The sequence below is a fragment of the Stigmatopora argus genome, chromosome 8, assembly GCF_051989625.1.
Source record: "Stigmatopora argus isolate UIUO_Sarg chromosome 8, RoL_Sarg_1.0, whole genome shotgun sequence".
In the NCBI taxonomy this organism is placed as follows: domain Eukaryota; kingdom Metazoa; phylum Chordata; class Actinopteri; order Syngnathiformes; family Syngnathidae; genus Stigmatopora; species Stigmatopora argus.
In genome coordinates, this window is record NC_135394.1 from 12,536,655 (window position 1) to 12,553,553 (window position 16,899).

The following is a 16,899-nucleotide window of genomic DNA, read 5'->3' on the forward strand; positions in this document are numbered from 1 at the left end:
GGTTAGTGTAATGTTTATTATTGGAGAAACTGATGTCGCCATTTGGCCTACAGCTGGGACTTCTACTGTTAGTAATTTTACGCGTTTCACATGACGTCACTTGTCACCAAATCGTTTGTGTATGACGCAGTGACGCGAGGTTTTAACCAAGGACTTGACGACAAACGAAAGCTCTCGTGCTCACTGAAGCTCGCAATAACCACGTGGGCAAACTAGTTTTGTATTTAACTAGTTTTTCGAGGCGCATCCTCCCTATCGTGGTTTTACTTCGAAACTCCCTGGCGGAAGTGGGGGACTTTAAAAATCGAGTACAGCTGGTCAGGGGTAAGAGGTTCGCGAACGGCATCCGGCTTTGCCCAAAAAATAAAAAATAAAAAAACAGCGTTAAGTATTTATTAAAAGTATTTTTATTTTTGTCTGGGAGTTAATTTGATACTTTGGGGAGTTTTTTTTCGTTTGGTTTCGCTGTTGCGCTACGGCGGGCGGCCTCACGTGACTTGTCCAAGTCGTTGGTTTGTTTGGAATATGGCTCAGCTTGGAAATCCTGTAGCCAGTTCCCAGAAAGCACTCATGTTGGAGATGAAAAGTCTCCAGGACGAGCCGGTGGAGGGCTTCAAAATCACTCTGGTCAACGAGTCGGACATGTACAACTGGGAAGTGGCGATATTTGGACCGCCGAACACGCACTACGAAGGTGGTTATTTTAAGGTGAGGGCCCAACTATCAACTCATATTGATGAGCTGGAATGCCTGAACTCATTTAACAATAGTGCTTTTCGCTAAAAGCTTCTGCTGTCAATTTAGAATTTTGTTTGGTAAATTGGATTGGATAATTGGATTGGCAGTGCTCTGTTGGGGATGCGGGAGCACGGAGAGGGACAGGAACAGGCTGAATAAGCTGGTCAGGAGGGCCAGCTCTGTTCTGGGCTGTCCTCTGGACTCTGTGGAGGAAGTGGGAGAGCGGAGAATGCTGACCAGGATGATGTCCATCATGGACAGCACCTCCCACCCCCTGCATGAGTCTGTGGAGTCCCTCCGAAGCTCCTTTAGCAATAGACTGCGGCACCCTCATTGCAGGAAGGAGCGCTTCCGCAGATCCTTCCTCCCATCAGCTGTCAGGCTCTTTAACAAAAAAAATGGCTGAGTGTTGAGACCTACCGTATGCATGCATGTGTATTTATGTGTATGTATGTATATATGTGCTAAGCAACACGCTTATTTATTTATATATTTATTCATGTATTTATTTATTAACTTACTTTTACCTATCTATTTATGTCTAAAATGCCTTTCCTATTCCTGCATCCTCACCCTCTTGCTACTGTGACAACAAAATTTCCCGAATACGGGATGAATAAAGTTATCCAATCCAATCCAATAACTTTATTCATCCCGTATTTGGAAATTTCATTGTGACAGTAGCAAGAGGGTGAGAATGCAGATACAGGTAAGGCATAGTTACACATAGTTAGACAATACAGTCGCAAAGGCCGCCGAACAACAAAAGCACAAAGTACAAAACAAAGCAAAGTATATGGGATCATTAAGAATCATTAAATCAAATGGCAGTAGCTCCTTAGCCGGTAACCGGTCAAATAGTCTCAGGGGCTATTTAGCCGGTAACCTATTATTTAACATTGAGTGAATAAGGGATTTTCTAAACCATTCAACCAATCTTATGGAAATTTGATGTCTTATTGCCAATTTATAGATTTTAACATTAGGTGAATTGGGATTTAATGACTATTATTTAGGTAGTGGCTCCGTTGCCGTAGTTTCTTACTATTTACCCCAAACAGAATTCTTACCGGCTAAATAGCCATATGGGGCCATATAGGCTATTTGACCGGTAACCGGCTAAATAGCCACTGCCAAATCAAATCATCAAAAAAGAAGTAGCAGAAAGAAGCCAGGCTAACAGAACAAAGAAAGTTGTAAAAACATAAAAGTATAAAGTACAAAGTACATTAAAAAGGAATGTATTAAGAAATATTAAAATGTAATTTAAAAAAAGATAGAAAGGCTGTAAAACACGAAAAACAAATAAGAGGGGACAGCTGATGCCACCGGCTGCCGCGTGACGGCGCCATCTTGGGGAAAAGAAAAAACTAATACTGAGAAACTGATTCATTTGAGCAATTGGGAAAAAATCCAAGGTGGCAGCATCCTCAAGATCTCCCTACTTTTGTATTGTTTTTGTGTTGGTCAATACCAGACTTTAAAATTAACTAGCAGCCAATGGATTTATTAAACATTGGTCTCCAGCAGGGAACTTCCATTGCGTGCCCATCATACCGTAGGAATACAGATATATACATTTTTGACCTGCCCTGCTAAGATAGTGGTCATGGCCAAGTCTTTCCTGTATCTGCATTCTCACCCCCTTGCTACTGTCAAAATGAAATTTCCCGAATACGGGATGAATAAAGTTATCCAATCCAATCCAATCCAATGGTCAATATGCCCTCTGTGGTTGTTAATTGAACCCAAATGCGCTTCAGCTTCTTGGTAAAGAGCTAAAATCCTGGTTCCATCAATCGCAAAAAGTCTCCCAACCCCTGTAGCATCAAAGCAGCCCCAGATGATTGCACACAGATCGGCACCAAGTTTGACAGTTGAATTGTTTTTCCTTTAGCATTTTTATTTGTTCCAGGCCTTGCTCAAGTTCCCGGTGGACTACCCGTACTCTCCCCCTAATTTCCGTTTCCTCACCAAAATGTGGCACCCTAACATTTATGAGGTAAGTCTGCTGGTAGCTGTAACAATCTCTTCAAAACGTGCATCAGCATTTGGTCTCTCGACCGTATCCATGGAGTAGAACGGCGAAGTGTGCATTTCCATCCTGCACCCCCCAGTGGACGACCCCCATAGCGGCGAGCTGCCTTCAGAGCGGTGGAACCCCACGCAAAATGTCAGGTAAGCTATCTTCAGCCAATGGACTGCACTGGGTTAAACAATAGAGCCAACGCTATTTTTTTATATATTGTTTGATACCTGTCAACCTCGGCGCGTGCACATATCGTGCTTAAAGCGTGACAATATTAGCAGTCAACGATGAGGTTTTTGTCTGCTACCAGTGACCAAGGCCATCCGGATTAGAGCAGAAATGGGTACAACGAGATCGGTTCTGAATTTTAAATACAAAAAAAATCCTGTATAAAAGTTGTTATGCAGCGTACACAATTTGAAATGAAAACGTAGAAAAAAGGGGAAAAATGTATGTATGTAAGTGGACAGGTATGCAATTGGGCAGAGGATTGTCAGGTGCTCTTCAGAAACCATTTTGCAGCCTCACATTGCCAACAGGTGGCAGCAATGTACCTCTTTAAATGTGGTTAGTCTGCAGGGGAAATTTTCTAAACGAAACGGTAAAACGATTAAAGGTCATTCAGGAAACGTTATTTTTAAAATGTGCAGTTATACTTTTGTGGCGCTGATCATTTTGAAGAAAGCCTCACAGGTCGGGCACTCACCTATTTGCGTTGATGTTTCTTTCCTGTCGCTCAGGACCATCCTACTCAGTGTCATTTCCCTCCTCAACGAGCCCAACACCTTCTCGCCTGCCAATGTCGATGCCTCCGTCATGTACCGCAGGTGGAGGGAGAGCAAAGGCGAGGACCAGGAATACATTGAAATCATCAGGTAGCATCGATTGCAAAAAAAACTAGGCTAGGCCGCGTTTTTATTGAATGTTTTGTGAATGGCCAGGAACATTGAGTTTTGTTCAAAAAGTCAAAACCCATGGAATTCAAACATCTGGCCCGAAGGGGACTTTGTAGCTCATTCATACTGCGCACACAATTTAATGAATCCAAAATTTACCAGAGGTGACCCGTGAGTGGAAGTGGGTGAAAAAAAAGTCACCCAAAATGAACCCATTGCCCGTTATTGACAATGACAGAAGTCCAATTCACTTGAACTGCTCATCCTTCAATGCCATTGACGGCGCTGGATCTCCAATCCATTTTGAATACGAAGTGGTGAATGAACCATCGTTCATCCGTTTCCCAGTCAAAATGGACTGAACGCCTAGTCCTGTCAATGGCGCAAAGGAAGTGAACTTTGGGGCCAAAATGAAGTGGTCCAGCCCACATGAGATCTAGTTGGCCTTAATGTGAGAGTTTGACAACCCTTTTTTGGTTGTAAAGAGAAACAAGTGTGAGAAGTGGCAACTCTCTTCCCAGGAAGCAGGTGCAGGCCACCAAAAGCGAAGCCGACCTTGACGGCGTCAAGGTTCCCGTCACGCTGGAGGAATACTGCATCCGCACCAAAGTGCCAACCACGGACGACGGCTCCAACCTGTTGTACTACGACAGCGCCAGCCAGCTGTACGACGACGACTCCACCCTCTTGTACGAAGACGACGACGAAAACGAGGAGGACCACGACAGCGACCAGGAGGGCATTTGCGACAACTACGGGGACATTCGTTTTATCGACACGGACTCGGAATATGAGATTGAGAATCCCTACTGAGATTGATCACCACCCTGTCTCGCGCACTCACCAATTTTGCTTTTTTTTCCCCTGTTTTTATCGGCGATGCGTCAATGGAACTCCGCTCGTTTTGCTCATTTCAAATGTACCACGCTGTGGAGTATGGAATGTATTCTTATGCTTTTTGTTAGTCAATTGGTTTATTTAGTTTAGTCACTAGAATAGAATTTTGCATGACCTAGTGGAAATTTCCGTCCGTGACACCTATGAGTTAGGGGCGCGTCATCTACCATGACACACCCATTTCTTTGGTCACAGTTTCCCGCCTAAAGTTTGTACCTATGTCACATGACCTTTGTCAATAAAACTGGTCGACCTGTTGGGGGGGATTCAGGGAGTTCAAACTGGTCAGGCTGGAGGTCAGACGCGCTCCTGGCGCTGGCTGCTCTGACTCCCTCCTTCAGCTGAAGCTAGATAAAACTCATCATGGCCGACTCTGTGTGCTTCATCTAATTCGAAGTTATTGAATGTTTATCGATTAGATCCAACATTTTCTGGTGCCTTAGAAACCCGGGAGATTCATTTCTGAATTTTCGCACCGCGGTGGACTGAAGGCCGAGAATTACTGACGTCAGCTAGTCTTACTTTGAAAGAGAGGGCATTTCGGTCGATCGCGGGCCGTTTGAAGAACGAACCCCCATCGGAAAAGAGGCACAAGAGACGGGAAGGGGCTGTTTAAAATTAATGTGCAGAACAAATCTGGCGAAAATCCCATTTTTCATTCGTGGAATAGTCGAGAAAAACGCTCCAAAAGTGGGAGATAAATTGTGCATACTGTTGAGAAGTACGTATGTCGGAAACGAGGAAAATAGATACGTAAGGTATGCAACGGACGTACATTTAGTCGGTCTGGCCAACTAAATGTCGATCCAAGAGGTGGACTGGTGACGCGGCTTAACCTAGGGTGGGGGTTAAAGTCCCCGTAAGGTGGGGGTTAAAGTCCCCTTTGTTAAAAGGATTTTCGGAGATTGTTAAAAATAAAGCTTTGAAAAATACTGCACCCGATGAGTAAGAAAGCGCTCGATTAAAAAGTATAGTACTATTATATAAACCGGAAGCGTGTGTTAAGAACCGGAAGTACGCCGAGATGCGCTCGTGAATCGAGAGGATTGAAGAGAATAACGGTTAAAAAGACGACGTAGACGGATAATAAAAGATAAGTATTAAAGAGATAATAAATTAGATGGGACGTCCCTAGAGAATCGCCGTAAAATATCGCCTTAAATGTATTAATAGCGTAACATGTCACCATTGTTTAAAAAAAACCTTCAAACAAAGGGACGTGAAGTAAGAAGATGTGAAATTCATGCTGAGAGATTTTCCTGATCATTGAAGAATGAAACAAAAACGGTTAACATGCTTGTGAAGATTCTGGACAGAAAGGATGAGGAGCTGCTTTAGCTGGTGTCTTTCCTCAAGAAACTTTCTATCTTCATGGAGAACAAGAATATGTTTTTCACAAGTTCATATACTAGTCACATTTCAAAATTGGGGCCCTCCCTATGAACATCATTGAACATGAGCTCAAGAGGTACGACCTTTGGCAAGATGAGCTAAGAGGAAGGCCGGAAGGCCTATGAGGAATTCTCAGAGAATCAAAATCTGAAGAAGGAACATGAGAATTCCCTTAAAAAGTCTGCCTGCTTTTGAATCTTGCTGAAGACACACCGAACAAAGCAAGAAAATGGCCGAAAAATGTGGAGCCAGGCAAGAAGCGCACTTTACGGCCAGCCCCCTTCACAGATGCGGACCCCTCACCCGACAAGCCAAGCACACCCGGTGCAAACAAAAAGAGGGGGGTCGCCCATAGCGCTTACTGCTCCTTTCACACCTGGAGCCAGGAGAGAGGAACCACAGCACGCAAGTGCCACTGCAGGTATGAACCTAAATCACCTGGGTCTGATTGAGACAGAGAGATGTAGAGAGAGAGAGACAGAAATTTAGAGAGAGAGAGAGACAGAGAGAGAGACAGAGAGATGTAGAGAGAGAGACAGAGATGTAGAGAGAGAGAGAGAGAGACAGAGAGATATAGAGAGAGAGAGACAGAGAGAGGTAGAGAGAGAGAGAGACAGAGATGTAGAGAGAGAGAGACAGAGAGAGGTAGAGAGAGAGAGACAGAGATGTAGAGAGAGAGAGACAGATGTAGAGAGAGAGAGAGAGAGAGACAGATGTAGAGAGAGAGAGAGAGAGAGACAGAGAGATGGAGAGAGAGAGAGAGAGAGAGAGATGTAGAGAGAGAGAGAGAGAGAGAGATGTAGAGAGAGAGAGAGAGACAGAGAGATGTAGAGAGAGAGAGAGAGAGACAGAGAGATGGAGAGAGAGAGAGAGAGAGAGAGATGTAGAGAGAGAGAGAGAGAGAGAGATGTAGAGAGAGAGAGAGAGAGACAGAGAGATGTAGAGAGAGAGAGAGAGAGACAGAGAGATGTAGAGAGAGAGACAGAGATGTAGAGAGAGAGAGACAGAGAGATGTAGAGAGAGAGAGACAGAGAGATGGAGAGAGAGAGAGAGACAGAGAGATGGAGAGAGAGAGAGAGAGAGAGAGACAGAGAGATGGAGAGAGAGAGAGAGAGAGACAGATGTAGAGAGAGAGAGACAGAGAGATGTAGAGAGAGAGAGAGAGACAGAGAGATGTAGAGAGAGAGACAGAGATGTAGAGAGAGAGAGAGACAGAGAGATGTAGAGAGAGAGAGACAGAGAGATGGAGAGAGAGAGAGAGACAGAGAGATGGAGAGAGAGAGAGACAGAGAGATGTAGAGAGAGAGAGACAGAGATGGAGAGAGAGAGAGAGACAGAGAGATGGAGAGAGAGAGAGACGTAGAGAGAGAGAGAGATGTAGAGAGAGAGACAGAGAGATGGAGAGAGAGAGAGAGACAGAGAGATGGAGAGAGAGAGAGACGTAGAGAGAGAGAGAGATGTAGAGAGAGAGACAGAGTTGACAGTGTTGTAATATATTAGTGACAAATTATGGGTCCTTTATTAAACACTGAAATTTATATTAGGAAATGCCTAGTGAAAGCTTATTTTCCCTAAATTTTAATTCTGGTAACAATGAGCTACAGAAAATGGTTCTTATTTAAAAAAAAAACGCCTTCTTGGAGCGGATATGAATTCAATAGGAATTCATAGCGCAATTTAGCTATCCTCATAGCTATTTTAGCAATATGAGAGTGATTTGCGATTTAGACTTAAGTATTAAGAAGATGTGTCCCACCCAAGTCTTGCCACGTTTTGGATCAAAATCCCTCCCTCCCTATCTATCACCTTCTGTTTTCTGCCCAAGCAACTTGGAAGTCATTTAGATTTGTGGCGATAATCTCAGATGCCTCCGTGAAAGCAAAGTATCGCAACATCTACCAACAGGTTCTTCCAGTCTTTAGTATCCTCCATCATGACAGAAACTTTCCATCCAGGGTTTCCTGAACTAACAATATCCGCATTGGTATGAAATGATGCGCTATTATTAATGAAATATGACATGGGCAACATTCCTTAGTTTGGTAAACCCTGTTTCTTGTTGGTGGGCTGACATTTTCATTTTCATTTCTTTCTTTATTTTGGTCTGTTTTCTTTTGAGCTCATAAGATACATTTGATCAAAAGCTATTTGATAACAGGGATATTTATTGTGTTTATTCCAAAAATCTAAACACGATGCAATTTTATTTCAAAATACTCAGGAAAAAAGAAGCGTCTTAACTTCTGACTTCATGGATTGTTTATAATATGCCTCGATGACTGTTTAAAATATGCCTCTATGCGCGTGTGGATGTTTTGGATGAGATTTGTTTGTTTTTTTCATGTAGGGTGTATATTTAAAAAGATGAAATAAAGGTATTTTAGTTATTAGTTGGAAAATATGTGTTGGTTAATCCAAGATGAAAACAGGAAGCTAAGTATTTTGGGGTGTTTTAGTCAATGGGTAATACAAGAGGTCAAAGGGGGAAATTTTGGGGATTAATTTAAAATTATCACCTAAATCAGACATGGGCAAACTACGGCGGGTCACATTAGGCTTTTTAATCCGGCCCGCCGACGTTGTCCAAATTATAGTAAAAATCAATGACCTCATTCGTTTCCCTGCAATACCCTCGTTTCCTTGATGGCGCACTAGTCTAGTAAAAGTATGTAAATGTGTGTGGGAGCTCAAACAGGAGATTAGTTCGTTATTGGACACATTTCTGAACATTTAACTTTTACTGTGGACATCCTGACACACATGAACGAGCTGAATGCGAAGCTACAAGAGAAAAAACAGTTTGTACATGAAATGCAAGCAAACCTTCCGCCTTCAAAACCGAGCTGGTTTTATTTTTCAAGCAAATATTAGACAAGTCATTTGCTCATTTCCCCACACTGGTTGCGTTAAAAGAGGCCCCCGTATGTGAAAAAAAATACAGGAAATCATTGGATGACCTGCATGAGCAATTCTGCTGTCGGTTTCGTGATTTTGGAAAAATTGACAGCTGGTGTCATGTCCTTTCTCACAAGACCCGGAAACGGTTCCACAGGAGTTGCAGTTGGAACTGATTGATCTCCAATGTGACAAGTTCAACTTCCTGAAAGTCTCTTGAGTTTTATGCTTCATTAAGTGCAGCCGAATTTCCAAACATCCAGAAGATGGCACAGAGGATTCTGGTGTTATTTGGTTCTACATGTGTGTGAACAGACCTTTAGTCTGATGAAAACCAAGAAAGTACCCCATAAATTCCAGATGAGTGATGAGTATGTTCATACTTTAGTCCTTTTTTTCTGTTTATGTTTCATATGTACTGTTAACGGATGCAGTTTTTTTATATGTATCGTATCTTGTGCTGACCCGGCCCGTCTGTCAAATTTTTAAAGTCAATGTGGCCCCCAGGCCGAAAAGTTTGCCCAACCCTGACCTAAATCCAGTTTTTTGAATGGTAACGTGAGACAGACATGAAATTTTCATCTTGAAAATTGAAAAAAAAAAAATTGAAACTTGAATAATAAACAAAAATGGGTTCCAAGAGTTGGAATATTTTACAAATTACGAACAAAAACAGTGCAGGAAAGTAAAAGGCCCAGATTTCAATCCAAAACAATATTTTACGTAAAAAGCGTATCTTTTAGACATGATTATGGCGTGTTTTTCAGCGACCAATTTGTCCACAAAATTTGCCAACATCTCACCACAGGTTCACTTGCTAACGTAGCAAGAGACGGACAAAGTTGGTTGCAATCATTTATTAAATGGATAGACTGGACGGAAAGCATGCGCACAGTGGCCGGTAAAGTGGTTTCTCATTGACTGACGTGTCATACAGCAGTATCCATTTATAGCCCAGCTACCTCACTTTGCACGCTCGTACCCGCTTTCAACCCAGCTGGCTGCTGGTGTTTGCGTTGCCGTGGAAACGTCTCTGTTCCTGACGTTCACATCTGACCTTTTATTCTTTCTTTGTGTGCTTTTGACAGGTTCACACTTCTCTCAACCGGGCAAAGTTAAAGAAAAACCTGGGTTTCTCTCAGTGGCTAAAGCAGGGAAGAACTGTCCGAAAGATCCCCGGAATGGAACAAATCCCATCAACCCTCTCTCGGCTCAACATGAAAAAAGCCTACGACTCCAAGCCTGGAAATGTGTAAGATCAACAAGAAGCATGCAGTATAGTCAACTCACACTTTATCACACATCTCACAAAAATCTGTTTTTCAGAGCACCCATGTGTATAAAAAATAAAAATAGAAAAATAAATAAAAAAGCATTTCATCCTCCATGTACAGTGCCTGTCAGTCAGATCAACCGCGTGGGCCAGATTGGACTCAATAGTGGGCCACTTCCGGCCTGCGGGCTTTATGTTTGACACACTGTACACTTCCATTTTGTTACTGTTAATGTCACTTTATAGCAAGGGTGTCAGACTCGGGTTGGTTCGCGGGCCGCTTTAACGTCAACTTGATTTCATGTGGGTCGGACCATTTTAGATATAATATTTAGATTTTTTTTTTAATAAATGGATTCAAAGAACTGGACTAGAAGCCGTGAATATTCAGTTTTTTATAGATCTAAAACAATGTTTATTTTAGCTTTTTTAATATATTTTTAGATTTTACAAAATGATTTTTGAACTAAAAACACAGAAAAAATGATTTAAAAAGTACAATTATTGATTTAAAAGGGGGAAAATCAGGAAATTTAATATACATCTATACTCTTCATTTTAATTTGATCCTAAAACAGAAAGTCGGCACTCATGATTTACTTTCCTGGGCCACACAAAATGATGCGGCGGGCCAGATTTGGCCCCCGAGCCACCACTTTGACACGTGCTCTATGTACAGTGTCTGTCAGTCAGATCAACTGCGTGGGCCAGATTGGACTCACTAGTGGGCCACTTCCGGCCTGCAGGCTTTATGTTTGACACACTGTACACTTCCATTTTTTTAACTGTTAATGTCACTTTATAGTATAACACTATTTTTCTTTGGAAAAAAATGATCAAAATAGAACTTTATCACTCCTGAGAGAAATTTGAATCCAAATCAATTTCCATATGTATACTGACCAAATACGGCCCAAAACTTGCTGCGCCTGCCTGCAATAGAATTAATGAAATGGCCTTTTGAAATTCCACAGGTGGTGCGTAAAACTGTTTCCTGCCTGCGCAGAAATGAAGTGGAGAGGCTTTCTCTTATTTTAGACATTGCAGCTTTACGCGTTGCCATGGAGAAGTCTCCAGGGCAACAGAGCACTTTAAACCCGGGGAAAACGGACAAGCCAGTTTTGTAAAGTGAAGAAATAAAGGGAAAAAAGTTGCCCAAATTGGAATTAGATAGCAGGTGCATGTCTGCGTATTCCAATGATTGGCTTTGTATGATCAAATGTGATTCAATACGAAAGCTGCAGATGCGGACTTTTGAGTGACAGTCACTGCTGATTTCATTTCGCATTTGACAAGACCAAGTTCTGGGGTCCTGGGTTCGAACCCAAGTAAATCCTCCTGTGTGGAGTTTGCATGTTCTGCCCGGCCGGGTCTTCTTTGGTTTTCTCCGGATAATCTGGTTTCCTTCATTAAAACGATAAAAAAACAACATGTATGGTAGGCTGATTGGACACTTTAAATCAGGGGTCTCCAACTTCGGTCCTCGAGGGCCCTTTTCCAGTCAGTTTTCCATGTCTCGCTCCGCCAACACACCCGAATCAAATAATCATGATGGTGATCAAGCTCCTGGACAGCTTGCTGATTAATTGATCATTTGATTCAGGTGTGGTAGAAGAGGGAGATGTGGAAAACAGACTGGCCCTCGAGGACCGGAGTTGGAGACCCCTGCTCTAAATTGCCCCTAGGTATGAGTGTGTGCATGTGTGTAGGGTTGTCCGTCTCCTCGTGCATTGGGATCGACTGGCCACCGATTCAGGGTGTTCCCCACCTTTGGATCGATGTTAGCTGGGATTGACTCTAGCACCCCCCGGGACCCTTGTGAGAATTTAGCGGTTTAGAAAAGGATGTTAAGTGCAGGAAGCCAATAGTATTGGACTGTGCTCCTGTATGTGTGTAAGTGTGTGCGTGTGTGTGTGTGTGTGTGTGTGTAAGTGTGTGTGTGTAAGTGTGTGTGTAAATGTGTGCGTGTGTGTGTGTGGTTTGCACAATTTACAAGGCTGGAGCTGATTGGTGAATTTTGGCGTGGCGTGGTTCGTATAAAGCCCGCACCCCGGAGCCCTGAGCTCCGCACAAGACCGCGAGAAAAGCGCTCCCTCACCCGGCGAGGAAACACCTGTGGTGGCCGTAAACGACACCGGAGCCCAAGACTGACTTCATTTCACCGTGAGTATTAAAAAAAACAAAACAAAACCTATTTCTGCTACAAACAAGAGAGACTCCTAGTTTGGACTTCTTACGCGAACGCTTCACTTTCACTCGGAGAAATAAAAATAAACTTAGCTGGAGATATTTTTACTGCGCATGGAACAAGTTTCTCCAAGTGTGACGTAATAGTCCAGGATTTATTTCCTTTTCAATTCAAAAGAAATGCACTCTATGGTGACATCATAATAATGCAAGGCATGCTATTAAAAGAAAGCGTGCCCAAATATTATTATTTTTTTTAATTATAATGATTATCTAGACCATATTGTTCCGCGTTTAGCTAAATGAAGTAAATATCCCCCAAAATATTTTGATTTATCAAGTTAATATGTTCAAGATGAATCTTTTTATACATTCTAAATCGTATATATATTTTTTGTGAGTTTATAATAACTGTTCTAGAAAACGACAATGGAGCAGTAAAAGTGGAAAATGGCTGTTAATATTTTATTCTGCAACCAAAAGCTCATTTATAAATTCATTTAATGAAATAAAATGGGGGTTTCCCCTTTTAAATTGCTGTTCACTTAACGTGTTGTTTGGCTTGATTGGAACGTACATAATACTTTGTATTCATTCCAATTAAACTCCTTGAATGCAATGCAGTTTTATGCTTCAATATGGACAAGTAAAGCAACTATCCGCAATGATAATTAAAAAGTAGAAATATGCATCTTACACGTGCATATTTCTACCAGTAGAGGTCACGCATGAGGCTCTTCATTTGTAGTCTGTTAAGCCATCAAACGTTTCTACCATGAAATTGGACACAAGATGCTATTTATTCCATCTGCATAATCTCATTGTTTCGAAAATTGTATTGAACCAATCAGAGTTTATTTTCATGACTTATTTCAATCCAACTACAATTTTTAAAAGCACATCTCTACTGCACAGGGACACAAATTTAATGTCTTTTTACCAAATAAAAGAACTTAACATTTGTGATGACTGACTAACAGACTGAAATATGAATTCAGAAAAAATCACCTTTTTTTACTATCCATTTCACAATATCACAGTTGACAAAAACATTACCTCTTTGACTTTTTTTAAAGTAACAGAATAAGAACAAATCTACATTAAACAGAAATTTAACGCAAATGATAAATAAACTTGGCAAAGGGGGAGGGGCCTGCATGAATTTTAAAAAATCAACCTGCGAAAAATGCCTACAAACTTTTATAAACCTGGAGTGCTCCTACTGAGTAAAAAAATGAAACTGTTTCCTTAGCTTTTCTAATACGAGGGGACAAAATGAGACAGAAAAATTGCCTCAAAATTGCTATCATTTTGATAAATAGTCTGTTTTGATACGGTACAGAATTCACATTTCGGGCATAAAGTCACACGAGAGTTACACAGTATTATTTTGAGGCAGTGTTTACGACTTCAAAAGCAATAATATCGAAATGACGCCAAGTGCTATTTGTGCTCCCAGTGGTCTCACAATTTCCATCCTCCCCGGACCCTCTTGTGCATTATTAGCCGCAACTCCACCTGACTGCGCCGCCGCCTCACGCCCACGCAGCACGCCGTCGTCCGCAGGGTGGGCCACCATGTGGGTTCTGGACAAGATCCGCGGCTCGGTGGAAACGGGCGTGCTGCGACACGGGGAGAACGCTGACAAGAAAGGAGCGGTGGCGCCCCCTTACAGCAACATCCTCACGCCCGACAAGATCCCAGACTTCTTCATCCCGCCCAAGTTGGTCAGCTACCCCCCCGAACCCGAGGCGCTGCCGCCCGAGTCCCCGCAGCCCTCGTCGTCGTCGGAGCAAGCGCTCGGCGGCGGGAAGAAGACGGGTGTCCCCAAGAGCCCCCGTTTGGTGTCCAAGCTGACCGGGGACACCAAGAACCTGCTGAAGGCGGCCAACCGCCACATCATCCAGATCGAGAGCGCCGACGACATCGGCGGGGACACCAACGCCGACCCCCAGTCGCAGACGGCCATGTCGCTGCCCTACGTCCCCAAAACCCAGACCTCCTACGGCTTCACCACGCTCAAGGAGAGCCCCCACACTCGCCGCAAAGAGTCGCTCTTCCACGCCGACGTGAGCAGTCCCATGACCTCCCCCAACATTCAGAGGAAGACCAAGAGCGACCGGCTGAACCCGGCCGACTTCAACGCCTCGCACATGAACCCGTACCGCTACTTCAGCGGCGGCGAGAGCGATACCTGCTCGTCGGCCGAGTCGTCGCCCTTCGGCTCGCCGCTGCTGTCCCGCTCGGCCTCGCTGCTCAAGCTCTTCACCCACGAGACGCAGGCCAAGGTGGTGAAGGCCAAGCGCTCCTTCGCCCGCCACAGCTCGCTGTCCACCGACGAGTGCAGCTCGGCCGAGCCCAGCCCGGGCGTCCAGCGCCGTCTGCACATCCCGTCGTTCCACTGCGGGGGCTCGCCGGCCCCGGAGCACGGCTCCCAGCGGGAGCACACCGTCAATTTGCACAAGGGCGGCAGCGTCCGCATAAGCGCCCACTACGACGCCGGCACGTCGCGCCTGCGCGTCCGCGTCCTGGCGGCCGAGAGTCTTTACGACAAACACTTTGACATCAAGAGCATCAACTGCTGCGTGTCGGTCTACCTGAACCCCGGCAAGATGCAGAAGCAACGCAGCAATATCATCAAGAACAGCCGCAACCCCGTCTTCAACGAGGACTTCTTCTTTGACGCCGTGGGCCCGCTCCAGGTCAAGAACCTCTCGCTCAAGCTCAAGGTGGTCAATAAAGGCACCAGCCTGAAACGGAACACTCTTCTGGGGGAGCGGGAAGTTCTCCTTTCCAAGCTGCTGTCAGGGGTTTGAACTCCCAAAAGAAAACAAACAAACAAATAAACAATACAAGGCCTTTTGAGGACCCATCACAAGTTCTTTGCACTGCTTTATAACTTCGCATTTCCACCGAGCTGTATGCTTCACGATACTTGGGAGAAATCGTGACCGGATGTTTCGACAAAAGACGTTTGGTCCCTGGACTTTTGGTCCCCGGACATTTGGTCGACTGGACGTTTGGTCGACCGGACGTTTGGTCGACCGGACGTTTGGTCGACCGGACGTTTGGTCGACCGGACGTTTGGTCGACCGGACGTTTGGTCGACCGGACGTTTGGTCGACCGGACGTTTGGTCGACCGGACGTTTGGTCGACCGGACGTTTGGTCGACCGGACGTTTGGTCGACCGGACGTTTGGTCGACCGGATGTTTGGTCGACCGGACGTTTGGTCGACTGGACGTTTGGTCGACCGGACGTTTGGTCGACTGGACGTTTGGTCGACTGGACGTTTGGTCGACTGGACGTTTGGTCGACTGGACGTTTGGTCAACCGGACGTTTGGTCGAACGGACGTTTGGTCGCCAGGTTCGCTCGCTGTCAAGTTATGACAGAGAGTTTACTGTTGATATTTTGATATTAGATATTTAGATATTAAAGTCTTTCATGATAATAATTTTGAGAGCTGTTTTTTAACAGTAACAACTCGGTGACCAAACATCTGTTCGACCAAACGTCCGTTCGACCAAACGTCCGTTCGACCAAACGTCTTTCGACCAAACGTCCGAGTACCTAAAAATGAACTCCCTATGATCCGAAGATAACTACTACTGCTTAGCACGTCCGCCTCACAGTTCTGAGATCGAGGGTTAAATTCCCGGTGGGTCCCAACCTTGCTGGGTGCAGATTGCATTTACTCCCCGGGCCTTTGTGGGTTTTCTCTGAGTGCTCTGGTTTCCTCCCATATCCCCCAAAACATGCATGCTGGACTGGTTGAACATTCACAGAGTTGCGCATCGACCAATCGATAGCCAAGTTATTATGGGTAGATCGCCTGAGAGTAAGATTTGAACCAGTCTATTAGTTTCCTTGTTTGTTTGGTTCCCGACAACCTTGGCTAACAAAAACAACCCGTCACAGACACTTTTCAACTCTTTCCTTTAATGTTGATTAGATAAAGAGACTTGCAGGATTTACAATGCAACCTTTGTCACTCATTAGGGCCCTTAAAAAGAATTGTTCGATTGGGTTCAGAGGTGATATACCGTATTGACTAATCAATGGACAGCATTGTAACGGATATTAAAAAATGCAAATTAGGGCGGTTTGGAAAACCGAACACCCGCCTGTAGACAAGCGCCGCAAACGTTCCTCACCGGAAGCAAGTTGTGGCCCCGCCCCTCACCGTTCATCCCGTGTCCACCTCTTTGATAATGATTGTAAAGCCACGCTTTTGTGAGACTCTGCTTTGATGCAGCTCCACTCCCTGATGTGTAAATCACACTTTGATGTGGGGGGAATGGGAACAAAACATCTCTCATCTCATCTCATGAACCGCTTTATCCTCATTAGGGTCGTGGGGGTGGGGCACCCGTAGCCAATCCCACCTGTCTCCGGGCAGAAGGAGACGGACAACCATGCACACTCACACCCATACCCATACCTAGGGGCAATTTAGAGTGTCCAATCAGCCTACCATGCATGTTTTTGGAATGTGCGAGGAAACCGGAGTACCCAGAGGAAACCCACACAGGCCCAGGATTTGAACCCAGGACCCCAGAGCTGTGAGGCTGACATGCTACTCATCCACCGG

At 44.3% G+C, this 16,899-nt stretch overlaps 2 protein-coding genes across 4 annotated transcripts; both read left to right on the plus strand.

Moving 5' to 3' along the window:
- The first annotated feature begins 177 nt into the window (after positions 1-177).
- Positions 178-4,936, plus strand: cdc34a (cell division cycle 34 homolog (S. cerevisiae) a). Of its 3 annotated transcripts, none has more exons than XM_077608092.1 (5): positions 178-708; positions 2,654-2,740; positions 2,819-2,916; positions 3,508-3,642; positions 4,189-4,936. In XM_077608092.1, exons 1-5 carry the CDS (start codon positions 526-528, stop codon positions 4,643-4,645), a joined length of 960 nt encoding a protein of 319 aa, XP_077464218.1. In that variant the 5' UTR covers positions 178-525; the 3' UTR covers positions 4,646-4,936. The 3 variants fall into 3 exon arrangements, with proteins under 3 accessions (XP_077464218.1, XP_077464217.1, XP_077464219.1); XM_077608091.1 differs by having other exon boundaries at positions 179-708; positions 2,787-2,916; positions 4,185-4,936; XM_077608093.1 differs by having other exon boundaries at positions 183-708; positions 4,185-4,637.
- A 7,199-nt stretch (positions 4,937-12,135) lies between these two features.
- On the plus strand, positions 12,136-15,185 carry LOC144078923 (C2 calcium-dependent domain-containing protein 4C). The gene is made up of 2 exons (XM_077607387.1): positions 12,136-12,283; positions 13,814-15,185. Exon 2 carries the CDS (start codon positions 13,885-13,887, stop codon positions 15,121-15,123), a length of 1,239 nt encoding a protein of 412 aa, XP_077463513.1. The 5' UTR covers positions 12,136-12,283; positions 13,814-13,884; the 3' UTR covers positions 15,124-15,185.
- Positions 15,186-16,899: the final 1,714 nt, after the last annotated feature.